Genomic DNA, 23084 nt, shown 5'->3' on the forward strand with positions numbered 1-23084 from the left:
AAGTGTCCCTTAGCCCAGGCTGCACCCTCTCCAATCTGGGACCCCTCGGGGGATGTCCAACTGCCAGTTTAGAACTGATTCCTATGGGATCAGGCCTAAACTGGCAGTCGGACATCCCTCTCACAATCCAGGACCGCTGGCTCCTAAACACTCACCTGCCTGCCTGTCTGATTGCCCCTAACCACTCTGCCTGCTGGCCTGCTCACCACCAACTGCCCCCCCCCCCACCGACCTTCTTGCCCCCAACTGCCCCCCTGTTGGCCTGCTTGCCCCAACTGCCCCCCTGCCAGCCTGATTGCCCCCAACTGCCCCCCTCTGCCGGCCTGCCTGCCCCCAACTGACCCCCCTGCCAGCCTGATTGCCCCCAACTGCCCCCCTGCTGGCCTGCTTGCCCCCAACTGCCCTCCCCTCCTGGCCTGATCGCCCCTAACTGCCTCTGCCTCGGCTCCACCACCATGGCTTTGTCCGGAAGGATGTCCGGAAGGTCTCACAGTTTAATTAGCATATTATCCTTTTATTAGTATAGATAAAGGCTTGGTGCATGGGTGGGGCTGGCTGGTCTGCCCTGAAGGGGGTCCCGGAGGGTCCCCGTTGGGGGTCGTGGTCAGCCTGGGCGAGGGGCTGAGGGCCGTTTGGGGCGGTTTGCAGGCCGGCCAAGCCCCCAGCTTTGTCCGGAAGATCTCCGGAAGGTCTCCTGGTCTAATTAGCATATTACTCTTATTAGTATAGATAGGTTACTGAGAGGAAGGAAGGGAAGAAGGAATAAAGGGATTGAGGAAGGAAGGTAAGAAGCTAGGAAGGAAAAGGAAACTCTTACAGTGACCAGTGTTTCTCTGTGGAGTTATCTTTTTTTAGTCCACGCCTCTGCAGGAGAAAAGCCTATTGCCCTCCATAAAGAATTAATACTAGTACATAAAACTTCTTCCATAGGTCCTTCCTTCTTTGTGTCATAAAATGAAGGGGAAGAAAGAGATCATAAAATCTTGATACCAAAGATTCTCGAATAACTCAAAGCATTTTCAGTAGCTTGATATGCCTGAGAAATATAGGCAGTCACTAGTAAGGATTTCAAATCTCCCTCAAAGTTTGAGGGGCTGAAAGGGTTATATTGGAAAGAGCAGAACTTAGTGAGACTCTCACATCGGACAGCAAGATGGTGTGCATTCACACCATCAATCACTTTCTTCTAGACATGCAAATAAGAATACCACGTAACAATTTTATTCACAAATAAAAAAAGGTATTACAAAACTATTCATATAAGAAAATTCCAGTATGCAAAACAAAAATAATGAAATCTAAATTGAGTCAAGCTGACTACCTTAAGGCAATGGTATATTTTTTTCCTTTTTTTAGTTTATATTTTTACTAGCATAGACAGTAAATAGTGCTTAACCTAGGTAACAGCAACATTAACTTTATCTAAAGTAGAAAAATTTATATTTAAAATATATATTATATATACATAAAATTAGAAAACTCATGCCTTTATATGGTTGTCTTTCAAATCCTTGTCTCATTCTTGTCGATGACTGTTTGCAGCATTAAAAGTCACAATTATGCACTCCCAGCCATGTTATTACTTAATGAGTTCCCAGCTTCAGCACTCTAGCACCTGAGTTTATTTGAGTGATAGAGGGTATTCCAACAATGTGAAATGCAAAATTGATTTTCCTCAAATGTTTACAAAGAATGTAGAATATAACACTGTATGTGTCTATAGTAGTGGGGTAAAATGTCTTAATTTTAATAAAAATAATCCAGGATTTTTCAAATGCAGCGTCAAATCAAATTGACTTTCAACTCTAAATATTTATCTACTGATAAAAAGTGATGTTTCAGGATTTTTGGCCAGTCTCATTCTCATCAATCTAGCTTTCTCCAGCAAGTGTTTGTCTTTAAAGTTAATGAGGGCTCATATGGAAAATATATTCAGGTTACAAAAATGAGCACAACCTTGGCTTACTTTGATCATCCCTCTTTTATAACAAAAATGATCAGATTGCATACAATGGAACACATATATGAATTTAAAGAGCATTTTCATAGACATCTTGTGGTCAAGTCCTAAATATTTCACCTGAGTTTCCTAAAGACAATTCTTATAAGAGTTGGTGAGTTCCAAAGTTTAAGAACTATTGGTTTATGGTAAAACAAAACAAAACAAAACAAAACAAAACAAAACAAAAAACACAACACACAAACAAGAAGAAAGTAGAAATCAATCGATTATGACTGGGTGCTCACACAAAATTGTGAGTTACCATGAGACACTCTAATTTCATATTTCATTTAAATGAACCGAGGTCATGAGAAGGACAAACCCAGGCAAGCTAACATGCACATATCAGAGCCTGACACTATGGATAGAGAAACTGTTCTAGCCACAGAAAAGGGGATCATTAGGTTTTACTAATGTCTTACAAAGAGAGAAACCTATGAGGTAATAAGTGAGAAGATAATAATGTCCAGATTTTTAATGTTCAGTTTAATTGTTTAGGTTAGGTAAAAGACACTGATTTGGAAGAGGTAATTCTGAAACAAAATATTTTGGTACATTCTAACACACTGATGTTCAAAGATCTTCCTTTTTAAAAAGTACAAATGGGCCCTAACCGGTTTGGCTCAGTGGATAGAGCATCGGCCTGCGGACTCAAGGGTCCCAGGTTCGATTCCGGTCAAGGGCATGTGCCTTGGTTGCGGGCACATCCCCAGTGGGGGGTGTGCAGGAGGCAGCTGATGGATGTTTCTCTCTCATCGATGTTTCTAACTCTCTATCCCTCTCTCTTTCTCTCTGTAAAAAATCAATAAAATAAAATAAAAAGTACAAATGGGACAAAGCTAATGGAATCAGTTAAAAGGCCAGATCTGATCATGTAGGTTTAAGAAAGAAAAAATAAATCCTGTTCAATTAACTTCTCTCCGGGCCATAAAAGATGATGAGAAATGAGCCATCCCCAGTTCATGCCTGATCTTCATTTATTTCTGTCTTAGCTATAGAGATATTTCTAGTGCGTAAATTCCAACGTGAGAAGGGATGGGGTAAGCATCTGAACAGAAGCTCCACACTTAAAGCGGCATTGTCTGGCTAAGATGGAACATTATTGTCCCAACTCAGCTGACGAGATCAGAGGGAACGCTGTAACGCTGGTCACACTACATTGCAGCAGTTACAGGCTGTTCACTCCGAGGCCGCTGACAAACTGCTTTTTCTCCTGGTTATAATATGTAGTGTAGTCTCATAAGATTGTTCACTTGGTGACATGTTTCAGTAGTAAAGGGACCATATATGTTGTCATTTCTAAATTCCTTAGTATGATAGGCAAAACAAAACAAAAACCAAACAAACCAAGCTCACAGATACAGAGAACAGGTTGGTGGGTGAGGGATAAGAGAAAGAAAGAAAAAAAAAGATTATCTTAATAAATACTTTTCTATAAAAGAGAAATTCTGCATCTTCTGTCACAGGGACAGAGTAACAGATGCTGCTATACCAACTGATTTCCACAGAAATATGCTCATCTTTTATGCAAGTCTCTAGAATGTGTGTGTTCAGTGGTTTTGAACTCAGGGTGATGGGCGGCCTTTCCCCACCTTGTTCCCTGACACAGTCCTCTCATGACTAGCTCCAGAAGGTAGGTGTTTGTGAGCTGCTGGCTGAGGTTAGAAGTGTTGATTCTTTAAAAGACTTGTTTTCCTCTAATTTCTAGTTAGGTCAATTGACTTCAACTAATAAACCCAAGATTTAGGCAGGCTGAATGAAGCCAATTCTAGTCTTCTAAGTCAATTAGTTCAGATGACAAAAAAGTGACCTTCCTCAAACAGAAACACTCATTTTTTAACCCATTCTACATAAAAGCTAAGGTAACTAATCTAACATTGACTTTTAGTAGGATAATTGACTATGTAAAATTATTTTAAAAGAAAATATAGATGAAAACTTATACTTTGGGTCTTGAGTCTTGTGAAACCACATTCACCATGAAAATACACACGACTGCATTTCTGGTTCTTGTTATTGGTCCGTAACCTTCCTGGCTGCCAACTCAGTGCATCAGTCCTTGAAGTCAAACTTGTAGCATAGAAGCTTCTTGTTTAGGAAAGATGCAAAGCATCATGAGTGCCTGCAGTCTTGTCCTGTTCTTCCTTGAGGTTTCAGCTTACAGCTGGTCTGGCTCAGAAGCAACTGGTTGAAAGGCTTAAAAAGTCATCAGTTTGATTCAGGTTTATATTTCCCCCCAGAAGCCATGCAAGGTCCAGACTGCTCAGTCCGTAAGTGTAAGTGGAGGCGGGCGTGCCCCTTGGGTTCCGTGCGTGCACTTCTAATCCAGGGAGAACGGAGTCCTAAAAAGCTCCCTAAAACAGCAACAGAAGGAGAGCTTTAAAAACCACACCTTACCGACTAAAACCGGGAAACTGGGATTGTAAAACAAAATCTACATATAAGACTTTTACTAGTAATACACATGAATTTAATCACATACAGACAAGAAGCTCATGTAACGGTGCTCATATATCCAGGTACCCATGTACTCTGAGAATAAAATAAAGATTCCATAACAACTCACAGTCACTCAATATTTGCAAACAGTACTTAAAAGATGATAATGTAACCCAAGCATGTCAAACTCACGGCCCACGGGCTGCATGCAGCCCACAACGAATATTTTTGCGGCCCAGCCAATATAACAGTATGTAAGAAATGTTTTAATAAAAATTTTGTAACTTAATTTTTACAATATCCTGTTATATATAATCCTACCTAATAAAATGGTAATATGTAAATTAACTGTCAATCTGTCACAAAGATGGTGGCACTCAGTCCTCTCAGCCCCCTGGAGTCCCCCAGTCCCGGGGGGTGGGGGGGAGACAGCTGCTGAGAGCGGGCTGTGTGAGCGGCCTGGTGGAATGCTTGCTTCGTCACCGTGGCGACGAGGCAAGCGTTCCGTGCCCGGCTGCGGATGGGCCTCTGGGTCGCAGAGAGCCTCTGGGCAGCAGGCTTGGAGTGGCCAGGCCCCGTAGAGAGCTACTGGTGCATGGATTCGTGTGCAGGGCTACTAGTTATTAATAACGAACTACAACGTTTGCTAATGACTGATATTATAATCGTGTTGCATTCATTTTCCTTATGCACCTTATGTGCAGGCACACCATCTCTCTCCACTAATACTAGCAGTGAATATTTTAGCAGTCGATTGCCATGTCATTAGTCTTATATTGACTTGTTTGGTGTGTGCAACAGGAAATATTTCGATTTCAGAGAACAAGAAAAATAGGTTTATTTGTGTTATGCTTATTAATTTGTGCAGTTATTCAGTGTCTGGTAAGTTAATATTCAAGAAAAAATATTAATTTTTATTAAAATGTTTTATTATTTTATGTTAACGATGACTCGTTTATTCCAGTTCTTTGTTTTTGGCATGTCTCTATCAAAATAAACCTACATTTCTATGAAAATTAAAGCTTTTGGGGGTTTTTTTGCAGCCCACATAAACTTAAACCTTGTTTATTTGGCCCGTGTTAGCCTTTGAGTTTGACATGCTTGATGTAACTCATAGCAAACAAAGTGTATTAACAAACAATGCTGATTTCAACCTCATTTAAACATAGAAAACCTATTTCTGTGTTGTACTCCTTTAAAGTAGAAAGATCTTAGGAGCCTTTTGAACCTTATTTAAAAGGACAAAGATGAATAATGAACAGTGCCATTCTTCATCTTTGCATTTAAAACTTACACTAAACTAGTGGAGAAAGTTTAGAAATAGTTTGGGAATGAGATTCCCCTTATAATGTTCTCCTTGGAATATTCACACTCTTCGTAGGGCCGATGTCCTCTGGAAAGTGGAGCCCTTAGATTTGTCCTTATCACAAGAGGGCAGTGACCTCACCTCATGAGGGGACGAGGCACTGGCCAACTGGACATTACTGTACATATGTAAAATCTTCATTTTATGAACTGACTCTTCATTAACTTGTATACCACTAATTTGGCGTTAGTGACATATTGGATACATTTATGAAAAAAAAATTCCCCCCTAGGCCTAAGGAGATTATCTGAAAATAGAAACTTCTGAAATACTCTCGATAATCAGAGATAGTTTAGTCAAATATGTCAATCAATAGATAGATATAATAATAACCACATTAACATTATTGTGGGAGGCACATTATATTCATTTTCTCAAAAGGATATAGAGATTTTAACAGACTAAAAAACTAGAATCCAAGCCATTTCATATCTTTCTTACCATTTCTCCCATTGTTTTATGCTGACACTTAAAATGTTGGTTAAAAAAAAATCACCACAAAAAGCTTTTCCTATAAGTAAAGAGGCTGGCCTCCTTCTCCCAAACATCAAAGGAAATGATGTCCCAAATATCTTAGGTCTGTTCCCTTCTGGGGAGGGAGAAAAATTAAACCATACAGACCTAGGAAGGCTCTGACACCTATTGGCTTTATTCTGAACCATAACTCTCATCACCAGATTCTGGGTGGTCTTAAACCACCCACAAGAAAGCATTTGTGTTTGGAAACAAATGCTTCATGCATTAGAAATCTGAACTTTACACCATATAAAGACAAACATGGTGTTATGCATTTCACAATATACACGTGTAGCAAATCATATTGTACATCTTTAACTTATACAATGTCATATGTCAACTGTATCTCAATAAATCTTGGAAAAAGTGAATAGATGTTAACAAACTGAAAATATAAGTGAATGCCTAGGGATGAATTTAAAGTTTTATTTAAAATAAAATAAATTAAATTTTTAATCACTTTAAAAAAAAAGGCCTGATATGGCTATTGCTGCCCTTGCACATCTCCTAAATGGAAATCCAGTGCTTTCCTGAATTGTGAATGAGCCCAGGCCAAGGAGCCAAGCTGACTAAACATGACCTCAAGGAACTAAAAGTCCCATACTTGGTTCATAATACTAAGCTGTTGAAATCAAATTTTTAAATAAGTATATTCTCTACCTTGGAGAATTAGCCTATTGAGGGAAGTCTGAATTGCTTTTTGGAATCTAATGGATTGGATTCCAGTTAAATACGTGGCTGACCCTTGAAATAAAAAGGATCAATTTCCCAAAGAGATACAGTTGCCACTCTCTCCTATTTTCTTTTGAAGATTAAGCTTCATTCACCAAGTTTCCCACATTAAGTAAATGCATCCCAAGAAGAAGTACTTTTCAGAATCTGGAAAATGTTATCTTTTAGCATGGGCTCAAAATATTATTTGCTATTCTTTACCCTAGTTAGTTTGGCTCAGTGGATAGAGCATTGGCCTGCAGACTAAAGGGTCCCAGGTTCGATTCCAGTCAAGGGCACATGCCCGAGTTGCAGGCTCAATTCCCAGTAAGGGCGTGCAGGAGACAGCCAATCAATGATTCTCTCTCATCACTGATGTTTCTATCTTTCCCTTTCTCTCTGAAATCAATAAAAATATTTAAAAAAATATAATATTTGCTGTTTTTAATTTTAGGATAAAAATGGAAAGGATTCATTTTTTGAATTCAGAATGTCTTATTTAGATTTACTAAAATTATGTAATAATTATAACACATCTTGTAAAGCTAATAAAAACCTTTCATTAATAAATTACATTGTGTAACTTGAATGTAACACTTCCTCATTAATTTTATGTGTAATTATAACTTTCCATAATAATTTGTGTTGAAAATAACTTTATGCAGATCATAATCACCTTGAGAACACTCTTTGAAAAGGAATTAATATCATTATACCCACTTATATACTAAACTACATTTCTAAAATTTTACTTATGTAACTTTGATAATAGTGCCTATCAACCCTATGTCCACCTCACCAACAACATAAACAGAAAAAGGAGAGAATGAGTTGGTTTTTACATAACTTGGTATCAAGATGTTTCATTCCTTAGTATTTACATCACAAAATTGGGGACAAGCTACAAAATTAAGATGAGTGGTAATTCTATTTACTGACAATACCCTGAAATACCAGTAGCACAATCATTTTAGTTACTCAGACTTTTCCCTAACGATGTATGGGAAGATGTAATAGATATTTGTGAAGGTAACACAAGCAAGTTTGTTATCAATGCCATTGAATTGATAAAAAAGAAACTTCAACATCTTGTACTGAAAATAGAACTCATTAAACTCTAAGAGTTCTATGACTTTTATTTTGGAGTACCTGGCAAGGCATCCCATTGGATACTGAGATTACTTATAAAGGGGGCGTAGTCCTCTCCATGCATCTCTAACCTACCGTAAGGCCAGTTACCTGCTCTGGACTGCTGGGAGTCCTCAGCCCCAAAGGTTTGTGGGCCACAAGCCATCCTTGAGACCTACCCTCAGCTAAGCTAACTCTTTTTTTGTTGTTATTGTTAATCCTCACCCGAGGATATTTTTCCATTGATTTTTAGGGAGAGAAGAAGAGAGAAGAAAAGACAGAGAAACATCAATGTGAGAGAAACACATTGATTGTTTGCCTCCTGCACGAGCCCCAACAGGGCCCAGGCCAGGGAGGAGCTTGTAACCGAGGTATGCACCTTTGACCAGAATCAAACCCAGGACCCTTTGGTCTGCAGGCCGACGCTCTATCATGAAAGTTATAAAAATTAGGGATGGCTCAAGAGAACAAGGTCAGTAAAAGTCTTTCCCAACTACAGAGGTATGCATTTTTAAAAAATTTATTTTATTCCATCATCATTTTTAAACTGTCTAATTGTTTGTTTTTTCCTTCCTTTACTTCAGTGGTCGGCAAACTGCGGCTCGAGAGCCACACACGGCTCTTTGGCCCCTTGAGTGTGGCTCTTCCACAAAATACCACGTGTGGGCGCACATGTACAGTGCGATTGAAACTTCGTGGCCCATGCGCAGAAGTCGGTTTTCGGCTCTCAAAAGAAATTTCAATCCTTGTACTGTTGGTATTTGGCTCTGTTGACTAATGAGTTTGCCAACCACTGCCTTACTTATCTCTTCTTCATTTTCTTTTTTTGAGGAACATTTTTTTTTTTTTTTGCTTTGAAGCCAACAAATGTTTTTGTATAAAATTCCCTATAAATGCTCTGTAGAATGTGCTTGTAGTTTAAAAAAAAAAAGTACTGCAGATTAGATCAACATACCACCTAAAAGGAACACATCTCCATCTACACTTTACATTAGCATGTTCCTGATCTGAGTAGACAAGGGTTCACGCAGGAGCACGTGCAGCATGTCCGAGTGCTGCCTCAGTACCAGGCCCGACTGGGGCAGGAGGGGCACGCAGGGAGAGCAACACTGGTCTTGTGGGGCCTGGGAGCCTCACTGTCCTGCGACTCTGCCCTTTCGTACCAAGTCTGGCGTCATTGTTCCGGAAGAATGTATACCAACAATATATGTGCTTACATTAAGGAAATATTTACAAACATTAAGTCAAACTCAGCGAGGGCCACATCCTTTCCTGGAGAAAAATACAAGGTCAGTGCCCAGGTGTCCTGTGTGCTTCTCTGCCTCCAGTCCTGCAGCATGCCCACGAGACCCGTACGCCCGCAGTCACCACCTCCCCAACCTTATTTTAAACCCTTGTATCTAGGGTTTATGCGGCATTTAGTCTCAGATCACAACCAACAATTTCCAACCAAACCGGTCAGTCAGTCAGAGCAGAGAGGAAGGAAAAGCATAGCTTTAGGAGACCTAAATTCTCCTGAACTTCACATTGAATGAAGTGCCTTTAAATATTCGGTATAAGAATATCACAGGGAAAAACAAAAGTGAGAAACTGTTTGCAAGATTGTCCTATAACTAACTCTTCTCTCTCAACCAGGAATGGAGCTAGGAGGCACTGTGCTAAGTAGCACTGACCCTTGAACAACACGGGTTTGAATTGTGCAGGCTCACTTATATGTGAATTTTTTTCAATACACATGTACAGTACTATAAGTATATTTTCTCTTCCTTATGATTTTCTTAACATTTTTTCTCTCACTTACCTTATTGTACATAATCCCTACATCATACAAAATATATATTAACCTATGTTTTATATTATCGATAAGGCTTCCAGTCAATACAAGGGTGGGCAAAAGTAGGTTTACAGTTGTTAGTATGGGAAACAGTTTATTCTTGTACTATTATTTATTAATTATTGTGTTATTTTCTATACAAACAAATGTAAATCTATTGTTACCCACCCCCGTGATAGGCTATATTAGTAGTTAAGATTTTGGAGTCTAAGGTTATACTTGGATTTTCTACTGTGCAAGGAGTTGAACCCTAACTTCCACATTGTTCAAGAGTCAACTGTAGTTGGATTTACAAAGAAGAATAAAAAAAATGTAGCTGCCCTTTATGGCCTTATACATTAGCTGTTTGTTTAAAAGAAAACTCTTGGAATTTAATTTAAAATACAGCATATTCTTCTATACACCAATAATGATCTATCAAATAGAGAAACTAAAAAAAAAACCCACAATCTCATTTACCATTGCAACAAAAATATTAAGATACTTAAGAATAAATTTAACCAAGGAGTTAAAAGACCTGTACTCAGAAAACTATAGGACGTTGAAAAAAGAGATAGAAGAAGATATAAATAAGTGGAAGAATATACTATGTTCATGGACTGGTAGAATTAACATTATTAAAATGACCATACTAATCAAAGCAATCTACAGATTCAATGAAATCCTTATTAAAATACCAATGGCATATTTCACAGATCTAGAACAAATATTCAAAAAATTCATATGAAACCAAAAAAGACCCCAAATAGCTGCAGCCATCTTGAGAAAGAAGAACAAAGTTGGAGGGATCATAATACAGTTATCAAGCTATACTACAAAGCCACTGTAATCAAAACAGCGTGGTACTGGCACAAGAACAGGCATATAGATCAATGGAATAGAACAGAGAACCCAGAAATCAACCCAAGCCATTATGCTCAATAATATTTGACAGTGAAGGCAAGAGCATACAATGGAGTAAAGACAGTCTCTTCAATAAATGGTGTTGGGAAAATTGGACAGATACATGCAAAAAAATGAAGCTAGATCACCAACTTACACCATACACAAAAATAAACTCAAAATGGATAAAAGACTTAAATGTAAGTCTTGAAACCATAAAAATCCTACAAGAAAATAGAGGCAACAAAATATCAGACATCTTATGTAGCAGAATTTTCACAGATACAACACCTAGGGCAAGAGAAACAAAGAAAAAAATAAACAAATGGGACTACATCAAACTAAAAAGCTTCTGCATAGCAAAAGAAATCAGCATCAAAATGAAAAGGAAACCCACTGTATGGGAGAACATATTTGCCAATGATACATCTGATAAAGGGTTAATTTCCAAAACATATGAAGTACTCATACAACTCACCAAAAGGAAGACAACCCAATTAAAAAATGGGCAGAGGACCTAAATAGACACTTCTCCAAAGTGGACATACAGATGGCCAAGAGACATATAAAAAAATGCTCAACATCACTAATTATTTGAGAGATGCAAATTAAAACCACAATGAGGTACCACCTCACAGCTGTCAGAATGGCTACAATCAATAAATCAACAAACAAGAAATGTTGGCGAAGATGTAGGGAAAAAGGAACTTTAGTATACTGCTGGTGGGAATGCAGACTGGTGCAGCCATTATGGAAAACAGTGTGGAGTTTCCTTAAAAAATTTAAAAAATGGAACTGCCATTTGACCTAGTGGTCCCACTTCTAGGAATATATCCTAAGAAGCCAGAAGCACCAATCAGAAAGAATATATGCACCCCTATGTTAATAGCAGTGCTAAAAAACTGTCATACATTTACACAAATGGAATACTATACAGCTGTAGAAAAAAGAAGGATCTCTTACCATTTGAGACAGCATGGAGGGGCATGGAGAATATTATGCTAAGTGAAATAACCCAGTCAGAAAAAGACAAGAATCACATGATCTCAGTCATATGTGGAATCAAATGAACACAATAAACTGATGAATGAAAAACATCCAGAGACAGTGAAGCATGCCACAGAATGAGGTATTTGAGATGGAAGGGGGCAGGGCTGGAAGAGATTACCCAAAGAACTTTTATGCATATATGCATAGCCCATGGACAGACAATAATGTGGGAGGATCTGGGGAGAGGCAGGAACAAGGTGAAGGGGGTCAATGCGGGGCAGGGGGAGGGAAGGGGACATCTGTAATACTTTCGACAACAAAGATGAATTTAAAAAAACTAAAAGTATATACTCTTCTTTAACACACAAGAAGTTATGAAAGATGGCAAACCTTCTCATCAGGTTCCCCCACATATTGTGGTAGGAACAGAATTCATCCCCTATGGTCTTCCAAAAGTCAATGCTTTGTCCACAGGAAAATCAGTCATTGCCTTACCTGGAGGGATGTCTGAGTTTGAGTGGTTCGGTTAATGATATCTCCACTCGTTTGACCTAGCTGGCTTCTAGTAATTAGTGCATCCTGAGTTCGCACTGGTTCTGTCAGTGAGTTGTATCTAAACAAATCAGTAGTTTCTGTAAAGTTTTCAGAAGGAGCTTGAATTGGAACAGTGCCACCAACCAAATCCTGACTACTGTTTGAATCCAAGGATTCATTTTCTGGGTTGATAGAATAAATATCTTCTCCAGTGAGTTCAGGATAAGAGTCACAAAAGGAGATATCATCACCATAAATGGGATTTTGCATCAGAGGCCAGGCATCCGAAAACTCGCCACAGATGGACTGAGAAAGGGACCCGAAGAAAGACGGCATGGTCTCTCCCACCGGACCTGCATTTCTGAACACATGTTCAAAAGACTTTTAAGTGTTCTATAGGGAGAAAATACACGACTACAATGCAACATTCCAACAATACTTTCAAGTTTTCTAGATGAAATAGCAATTTATTATCAGAATTCCAGTTGTTATAAACTTGCTTTAATACAATAAGCTTAATTCCTCCAATTACTTTAAAATTTAATATACTTAGTTTTAATCAATGTAGTTATACTTAATACAATGTCTAAAACATGCAGTTTCCTGGGTCTTAACTGAGTTTGAAGGCTGTTCTAAAATTCTATGAGTACATGACATGTTAAAAATTACTTGCAGATGGCAGAAGTGTTACAAATAATAAATATAAGACAAAAATAAAATTGAGGGGCCCTAGCTGGTTTGGCTCAGTGGATAGAGCATCAGCCTGTAGATTGAAGGGTCCCAGGTTCGATTCTGGTCAAGGGTACACGCCAGGATTTGCGGGCTCGATACCCAGTAGGGGGCGTGCAGGAGGCAGCCGATCGATGATTCTCTCTCATCATTGATGTTTCTATCTCTCTCTCCCTCTCCCTTCCTCTCTGAAACCAATAAAAATATATTTAAAAATAAAATAAATAAAATAAAATAGAGGGTAAAGTATAAAAAATGTTGTATTGGATATTAGTAACTCTGAGAGACTGACCTAATTCTTGCCAAACACATGCCCCCTCCAATGACCAGAATGGCATTAATGATATTAAAAAGTGATGCCCTCATGAAACATTTTTAAATTTTTCACATGAAAATTAGTAAATGAATGTAATGCATATTCGCACAAGGATTATGAAATTATATTGCTTAAAAAATACCCAGTTACCTCTCCTGAAGTGTGGCCTGGGAATGCACCCTGCAACCAAGAGTCACCTGGTCGATGCTGCAGGAGTCATCACAGCACAAGGATGGGATCAAGTGAACAGGCCCTAGGAAAGACAGCAGAGGTATGAAGCATAATGCTTTTCCTGGGAATGTTCTCTTTAATACCAGTTCAACATCGTTCTTGAAACTTTAACTATTCCCCTTTGGGTAACTTTTTGGGGAAAGGGAATATGAGTCTTAAATTTTTTTCTCTGTTTTTATCTTTTAATAAAAATGATGAACCATTTATATATTATACCTAGAGTAGTCAAAATCATCCTATCTAATAAAGAGGGAATATGCTAATTGACCCTCATGCCATCACAAAGATGGCAGTGCCCACAGCCAATAAGGAGGGAATATGCTAATTGACTACCACTCCCTCAAAGAGGGTGGCACCCACAACCACAGATGGCAGCACCCAGTCCTCTCAGCCCCGCTGGGGTGGCAGGTGCCCGGCTGCTTCGTGTGCCTGCCTCTAGAGTTCCCCAGTCCACTCAGCCCCTCAGCCACTCAGGGCCAGCTCAAGGCTCAGGTAACCAGGGCCGGCTGAGGCTTGTGCTGCCAGCAGTGGCAGCAGCAGAGGTGTGATGGGGGCATCGCCTTCCCCTGATTGCCAGGTCACCTCCCATCCCTGAGGGCTCCTGGACTGTGAGAGGGGGCAGGTTGGGCTGAGGGACCCCCCCTCCAGTGCATGAATTTTCATGCACCAGGCCTCTAGTAGAGATATAAAGTAGAATGGTGGTTGCCAGGCGCTGGGGGAGGGAGAATGGGAAGTTAGTGTATAATGGGTACAGAGTTTCAGTTTGGAAAAATGGAGAAGTTCTGGAAATAGATGGTGGTGATGGTTGCACAATAATGTGCATGTAGTTAATCCACTGAACTGTACACTTAAATTTATTGAAGAAAAAATTTAGATATAAAGAGAGATTAGATACACTTAAAAATAAATCTTCCTTAGCCCTATAAACTAGAAATAAACACTGTCCATTTGGTGAACAGCTAGACTTCTCTCTCTATATATATACACATATAATTCTAATTTTATAAAACCATAAACATACTAAAGCATCCAGGCAAATACAAAGACACACATATATATAGAGAAAAAGGCTTGAAGTAATTATATATATACATGTACATATAAGTTTATATATATTCAAATTTAACATGAGGATTATCTCTTTACTTTTATAAACAGGAGAATAATATGAAACTAATATTTCCCTTTTGAAAATATATTGAGATGCAATTGCAAACCAGTGTTAAGCAGGATGGACACCCACCATATTTTCATCTGAATCTCTCTCAAACAGGCCACACCTTGTGCTGTCTGAATAGGTGTTATTATGACCATGAGGAACTCACTTGGATTCACTACCAATTAACTCAACAAACGTGTCATGCTCACTGTGGAATTTCTCAAAATTATTTGAAAGCAAAAGGCACTTCCATTCCTTATAGAAAAGGCTGGTTCTAGGGTTCAATCAGTGAAAGTATAAGATGAGCATAAAACAGCCTGAAGGGACTTCCACTTGCCAAATCTAGGAAAATTTGAGCATCAAAATAAATGATTGCAAAGGATTATAACCCATTGAACTGGGTCCATTAGTCCACACTAATTAAAGTAAATAAATGGAAAGAAGGAGACGTTCTTTCTGACCACAGGAAGCCAGCTAATAAATGTAGAAAGAATGATGCAATTAGAAAACCAGCAATTGTTAACCATTATACTAATGACTGACTCAGGTAAGAATCATCAGAGGATGCTAAACTACTGGGCCAAAGTTTGGAAGCAATAGGATGTTTACATAATCTCAAATAACCTCCGATGAAGCTTCATTAATTACCAGGAACAATGATTATTTTGCAGCAGAGAAAGCTTGCAGACACCACCTTAACAAAGTGATCCTAGTTAATCTGACCGGAAATGAGACAGATGTACCTCCTGATATGGGGCACTGAGAAATACACAACATCACCTCTGTGGTATTTCTGAATCTAATCATAAAAAAAAAAAAAAATCAGAAAACCCAAACTGAGGGTCATTCTACAAAATTATTGGCCTGCGTTTGTCAAAAATATTGTCATAAAAAGCAAAGGAAGATTAAAGAAATATTCCAGATTAAATGAGAGTAAAGAGACAGGACAAGTAAATAAGTGTTATCTGGGTTTTCTTTTGCTACACAGGACATTATTGAGACAATTAAGAAAATCTGAATATATTCTGTAGATTATATAATAGCAATAGATTTAATGTTACTTTCCTGATTTAATAATCATGCTTTATATAAGAGAATATTCTTATTCTTAGAAAACAAACACAAAAGTAATAAGGGGTAAAGGGACATCATATCTGAAAATGATTTTTAAATGGCAAGTGAAAAAAATGTGTATATATATACACATGGAAAATATATACACATGGAAAATGTGTGTGTATATGCAAAATATACAAAATATAAAAAATATGCAAAACATGTATGAATATATATATATTAATTATATAAGTATAATTATTTATTATAATAAACTACTTATTCCTCACAGATCCGCAGCCCTGCCTGGCACCCCACCATATATGTGGCTATCTATATATTTAATATTTCTTTTCAGACAGAAGTTCAAGTGAGACAGAGTTTGTACAATGCTGTATTTTATTACAATTAAAATTTGAATTTCTATCTTAAGAAATTTTCCCTCACTCTGATTCTGTGACAATGTCATGGTACAGTATCTAGGAAACAATGCTTGGGGCATTTTGAGGATCTAGTAGCTATTGGTAGCTGTCTAAGAGTCTATTATCAGCGTAGACAGAGGCAAAAATAGATCCCCACACAACACAAAGTCTTACATTTCATTCTTAAATATATTCCTAAAATAGAATATAGTCATGACCAGTAGAAAAATAATTATGTTGTAAACTCCTTATTCCACATATGAGAGATTAGATCGAAAAGCTCAATCCTGCAATTTCTTGAAAAGAAAGATTGAACAGTGCCAAGAGAATAAGTCCATCTCATTGGGATACATTTCGCTTAAAGAACGAGACAAAAGGGTGATATTAGTATTGCTTCAAAGGTGCTAAGAGAATTGGGAAGTGAGGAGAGGAGGGAGGCTAGCGGCTAGGGCAGGTTTCTAGAAAGGGTTGTTGGCCACATAGAATTTTACTTTGCGGAGGAGATGAGGTCATTATAATGGGGTAAGAGTGGGGAGGGTACGTGTAGAAACCTTGTGTTAATGAATATAAATAAGTTGGTACTACCTTTGCCCTTTTTGTCCACATGAGAAACCAATTCCCATTTGAATTACTTCCCTGAACTTTCATTTCTGTCAATAACCTAGCAGGCAATTATGGTTTGTGGAAAACCCTGTCATAGAGCTTTCTCCTCCATCTTCCTTAAGAAATCCAAGACCTTCAGGTGAATACATGAACTTTAGGTGTGAACCCAGTAGAAAGGGAGGGATACAAAGTCCTCCTCTACAAAAAGTTGATAGTGTTTTAGATCAAATGACTCAAAACAACAAAGACAAATTTGCTCAAAATTGCTGAAAATTTTCAGAATTTTGATCATTATTTTCTTCTTAATATTTAAGTGACACAACATACACCAAACAAATACACCACATGCACCACAAATCTCTCATATGTGGAATAAGGAGTTTACAACATAATTATTTTTCTACAATTTTTCAAACAATAGAGAATAACTATTTAATAAGATTAGCTTTAAGTAGAAACCAAGCGGAGCAACCTATCTGTGGGACAAACAGGAACAGAACAGTTCTTTGCAGCTTCAATGTCATTTATCTGGTTTCCTTAAAGGATTCGTAACTGTCTGAACTTACCGCAGGTCTGGGCTAAGTCCTGGTGGCACTGACAGCAGGCTCTGGGAGCAGAGTTATTGAGCTGAGGTCTGTCAAAACAGGACAATTCAGAACCATTGTACTGAATGTCCTGTGCTCTCAGAGACCCTAAAGGAGGGGGTGAGAATTCTTGTCAGTAAAGAAGACAATTTCCCCTTTAAAGGACTTCCTTCACATCATATTACAGACGAGTACCATCCTAGCATTTGTATTTTTTTTTTTAAAAAAAAGAAGGCTATCATTCACATTTTAAAATATTTCTTCTTACACAAAGGCACAAATATTAAATAATTTGTTAAGAAAGCTCAAAATGGAGAGTACTTTTTATTTTTGCCTAATGGCACAGGGACATCCTTGCCACCCATCAGTCTGCTCCCTCAATGCCTCTTTGGGACAAAGGACTGTGAGATCTCTTTTCATGTGCTCTCTGTCCCTTAAACAGCTCCTTGATTCTCATCTTACTCAAGTCTCTCGTGGAACACGAAAACGACAATGATGATAATTGCGCTTCACCAATGCTAAGAAATAGAAAGAGCTCAAAACTTACAGCTGGGTTTTTTCTCCATAAATTGTCTCTTACAATAGATGATGCAGAGAATGAGCAGAGCCAGCAGGACAGTAGCCAAGGCACTGCAGATCACAGCCGCCAGGGCTGTGTCTCTCGGGCTGGAGGCTGTGGATGGGATCTTCACAAGGTTGACCTTGCTGGTACCTGAAAACCAAGCAAATGGAATCAGTGTGCTCCACTACCCAAAAGACTCAGACACTTACACTGACCTCGCTGTCATTATTAACAATGGCCTTCATGCAATATAAATCAAACCCCAGGAAACCAGTGGGAGGTGTGTAAAGATGGCTCAAGCACTCCCCCTCCTAGAAGATTTCTTGAATACTACAGCTCCACCCTGAACTGGAAATTGTGTAATGTGCTGCTCCTTCATTCCCACAACACACACCCTCAACACTGTTGAGGGAAGGTGCTTTTAGGTCCCCTAGACCAGAACCATTTGTGAATTTGGAAATTTATCATCTTTATCTCTGTGTCCCCAGTACTTGGCAAAGTGTTTGGCACATAGTAGGTACTTCACATTTATTTCATTGGAATTAAGCTACCTACATTTTAAAATAGACTGAACTATGGTATGCTTTTGGGGGCAACTTTAGGGAAAAACAAGAAGTTGGATCATTCATGACCTTACACTAGGTCCCCAATTTCTGACACAGTAAACATTTTTAAATCTTAGCTGTTACATTACTGAACAACATCTATTTGTGGAGAAAAGACTGACACTGTTGTTATATGGTGGAGAGGCATTCATACTAATGTGTTAAGAAAGCATCAAGAAGAGATTCTGTCTTTGAGGATGATACTGCTTTGTGGCTAAGGGCCGAGATCCGGGGAATCCTACTGTCCAGGTCAACCTCTAGATGTGTGACCTTGAGCAAATTACTTAATGTCTCAGAGTCTCAAGTCCACATCTGTTCATCAGAGGTAGAAATAGTACCTGCCTCACCTGGCTGGTGAGAGGATGAAATGGGTGATCATAAAAGCACTTAGAACAAGCCCTGTACCCAGTGCTATAGAACCGTGGTCGGCAAACTGTGGCTCGCGAGCCACATGCAGTCTTTGGCCCCTTGAGTGTGGCTCTTCCACAAAATACCACGGCCTGGGCGAGTCTATTTTGAAGAAGTAGCGTTAGAAGAAGTTCAAGTTTAAAAGTTTTGGCTCTCAAAAGAAATTTCAATCGTTGTACTGTTGATATTTGGCTCTGTTGACTAATGAGTTTGCCGACCACAGCTATAGAACATTAGCCATTGTAGCAATGAAGATCACAGTTGGCACTTAATCTTTGGGTACTGGGATGGACAAACTCAGTTTAGAAATCTATATTCAGTGAGGTCCCATTTAACTAGCCTCAAAAGAATTTGAGAGATGGAAACCTAAACAGAGGGACAGCTATGCTTTCTCTGGCTCCAAGTAACTGCCCTTGAGCTGAGGTGGGACTCCATTTTGCTCCCTTCAGTTGCTCTCAGCTCCTTAGCAACACCCAGCAGAAGCTCCCTGCTGCCTCATAGAAGCATGTGCCGCTCATGTAATTTTAAGCTGTCTAGAATCCACATTAAAAAAGGAAAAATAAACAGGTGAAGTTAATCTATTTTTCTTAAGCTAATTATCTTAAAATATTATCATTTCAATGTGCATTCAATGTAAAACTTATTGACATCTTTTGCATTCTCTATTTTATATAAAAATGTCAAAGTCGGGTGTGATTTCACATTAACAGAACATCTCCATTTGGACTAACCATATTTCAAGTGCTCACTGGTCACATGTGCCTAAGGCAATCATAATGGACATTGAAACTCTAGAGATTCAAGGTTGGTAACTGGCAAGCCAACTCAATAGCTGATACCTTTCTCCCCATCCCTGGCTACACATGACCCTGAGGCTAGAACCAGAGAGAAGGTTTTGGGTTAATATTATTGAATCAAAAATATAATAGGAATGACTATCTTAAAACATTGAATCTTGGTATTTCTAGGCTCAATGATTCTGAACCACACTTATAAAAGTTTCTTATTGCCACCTGGAAAGGCAATTATTTGTTCAGAATTTATATAAGCTATATTCCTTGGGTAAACAGGAATTATAATCCAATCACACATTTTAAAGAATATTTGCTTGTGAACATGGTTAATATCTTTAATCACAAACACTAACAAATAGATAACTGACAAGGGATTTATATCCTATGCAAGTAAAGCAGTAGACTTAATTGAAGGGGAAGTTATTTGGGAAATAGAAGTATTATGTGGACCAAATTGGAAAGTTGTGGCAAACTGCCATCTCATTTATGTTTGTGAGCAAGGCAGTTTACAGGAGTGAGATCAGGTCTCTTAGCTTACACTTTCCATTAAACAACCTGGCTCTAGTTGTCATAAAAATGAAGTATAATACATGATGTGAGTTGAAAATATCAAAGCTTCTACTTATGTTGTAACTATTAAGGTAATCAATTAACATAGTATTGGATATTCAAAAAACCCTACTAAAATAGGGATTTTAATTTAATGATTAGAGTCCTGTAAGTTCTTCTTGTTTAAAATCTTTCTAAAACATATTAGTCAACTTATTTACCTTTATACAAAAGGAACTCTTTCTGACTTATAAACAAACTAAAATGCCCCCAAATGGAAAACAAATTATTTTTATTTTTAAAATATTTTTATTGATTTTTAGAAAGAGAGGAAGGGAAAGTGATAGAAAGATAGAAACATCAATGAGAGCGAGACATTGATCAACTGCCTCCTGCACGCCCCTTACTCGGGATGGAGCCCACAACCCTGGCACTTGCTCCAACCAGGAATCGAACCATAACCTCCTGGTCTAGTTCAACGCTCAACTATTGATCCACACCTGGGCAAGAAGTTTGATTTTTAACTTGATGGTTGTGATTCAGAATTTATTTTCCCAAGCCAATCATAAAAGTCTTGCTAATATATATTTTTCCATGATTGAAAACTACAACTGTAATTGCAATATTATAGAGTTTCCATAATGACATCAATTTTAAAGAAAACAAGTCCATTCTCTCTATACCTTTCCTGGGCAGTACATCTGAAAATGAAAAGGAAAATTCAGTTTACCACTCAATTTTTGACACCTATATAAGAAAAGACACCTTGTTAACTCAGACACCCCCTCAGAAAGTCCCCGTGGGAAGTCAAGTTCTGGAATGCATGTTCTTGTTTATATGTATACGTTTATGACACTTATAGCAAACATAATCTTTTTTATTGGAAATGGGTTCATCATTCTTAGGTTTAATTGTCACATAAAACAATCTAATCTAATATAGAGAAATGTGCAAATTTGTTCGTTACAGTGTCATGGGTGATGACCGGATCAGCAGGCTGTGTCCCAGCCCTCTGCTCAGGCAGCTGCAAGCCCGGGGTAGGATAGGATACAATAGGAGGGGAAGGAAACTGCATTCGGAAGGGGGTGGTGACCGCGGGGGGCAGAGCAGGTGCACCCGGTGAGGGGCAGGGTTCAGGCAGTACGGAGCGGGGAGCCCTGCCCAGACACGGGAGGAGGGCAGTGGCGATCGTTGGCTGGGAGGTGCCCATGGGTCTGGGACAGAGTGGAGGATGATCTGAGGCCTTCTGGGCAGAGGCGCTTCTGCTTCTCGGCAGGGAATGGGAGCAGGACAGTGGCAGGGAGGCAGGGGAAGGGGGGTGGCGAACACCTGGCCGGGGCTGAGCCCTGAGTTGGGGGTTAACGCGCCCCCACCCCCAACGGAAGCTTTAAGAAGGGAAGGAGGGAGAGAAGAACTTTATAAAGGAGTCAGTAGAGAGCAGAGTTAAAGAAGGAAAGAGAATGTGTGAGTGAACTGTAGGAGCTATAATGAAAACCAAGTATAGTTGCGTACTGGGAACAGATTTTAAAAGTAGGAGTCAGAAAAGAAAAAAAGATTAATGATAGTGAATAATTAGGCAGGTAGATAGATATTAAAACAGTGGAAGTAAGTAGAGAAGAATGTATGGAACAGGTAGGATGAGAGAGAAAGAGGGAGGGAAGAAAAGTTTTAAAGGGGAGCCGGTAGAGCTTAAAAGGAGAATGGGAAGAAGGAAGAAATGGGGAGGGAGCAAAGCCGGTCTGAGGGATGAAGTGAAGAAAAAAATTAAGGTGAGAAGGAAGGAAAAGGGGAGGAGGGCAGGGGTAAAGACCAAGGAAATAAGGAATGTGGGGAGGGAAGGAGGGTAGGAGAAAGATGGGAAGAAGGATGATGGAACAGAAGTAGGAAATAAGGATGAAAGAAAAGTTTATAAATGATGAGTCAGTAGGAAAAAGTGTTACATAAAGGAGAGAGAAAAGTTGTGTGACAGGGAGAAGCCAATAAGGAAGTCAAATACAACTGTGTGTGAAGGGGGTAAGATTAAAAAAAGAAAAGTTAATAGCGGCGACCAATCTGGCAGGGGAGGGCAGTTAGGGGTGACCAGGCCGGCAGGGGAGGGTAGTAAAGGGGATCAGGCCAGCAGGGCAGGGCAGTTAGGGGAATCAGGCAGGCATGCAGAGTGGTTAGGGCAGGGAGTCAGGTGAGTGGTTAGGAAGCCAGAGGTCCCGGATTGTGAGAGGGATGTCCAACTGCCAGTTTAAGCCCGATTGGGATCAGGCCTAAACTGGCAGTTGGACATCCCCCGATTGGAGAGGGTGCAGGTCGGGCTGAGGCACCCCTCCCCCCATGCACGAATTTCATGCACCAGGCCTCTAGTAGAGACATAAAATGGAAGCTATAGGAGACCAATCTATCATTTGATTTTGGAACAACCCCATAAACTCATTCACATAAATTCCTGCTAAAAGCCCATTTTCTCTTTGACTTAAGCAGAGAAAAAAAAAGGGGGGGGGGAGGAAGGAGGTTGGTACTAATTATATGAAGTGGTGTCTACACTCTATTAAGTTCTGGTTAAGTGAGATGTTTCTGAGAATTCCTCAGAAAAAGGTTTATCTGCTATAAACTAAGAAATATTGTTTTGCTGACCTGTGGTTGCTGTAATTATATTGAGATTAAAGATTCTTC

General features: G+C 39.1%; 1 protein-coding gene across 8 annotated transcripts in view; it reads right to left on the minus strand.

Moving 5' to 3' along the window:
* Positions 1-1104: 1104 nt before the first annotated feature.
* Positions 1105-23084, minus strand: part of TNFRSF19 (TNF receptor superfamily member 19) — a 115340-nt gene continuing 93360 nt past the window's right edge. For 7 of the 8 annotated variants that reach the window (XM_079779240.1, XM_079779237.1, XM_079779238.1 and 4 more), the window contains 5 exons: positions 18050-18214; positions 17485-17610; positions 13598-13700; positions 12364-12763; positions 4221-4356 (listed from right to left, as the gene is read on the minus strand). In XM_079779240.1, coding sequence (XP_079635366.1) covers positions 4345-4356; positions 12364-12763; positions 13598-13700; positions 17485-17610; positions 18050-18214 — 806 coding nt within the window. In that variant the 3' untranslated portion in view covers positions 4221-4344. Of the gene's footprint in view, positions 4357-12363; positions 12764-13597; positions 13701-17484; positions 17611-18049; positions 18215-23084 lie in introns of all 8 variants that reach the window. The other variant, XM_079779241.1, reaches the window with a different exon arrangement.

This window comes from Cnephaeus nilssonii (assembly GCF_951640355.1).
Source record: "Cnephaeus nilssonii genome assembly, chromosome: 8".
NCBI lineage: Eukaryota > Metazoa > Chordata > Mammalia > Chiroptera > Vespertilionidae > Cnephaeus > Cnephaeus nilssonii.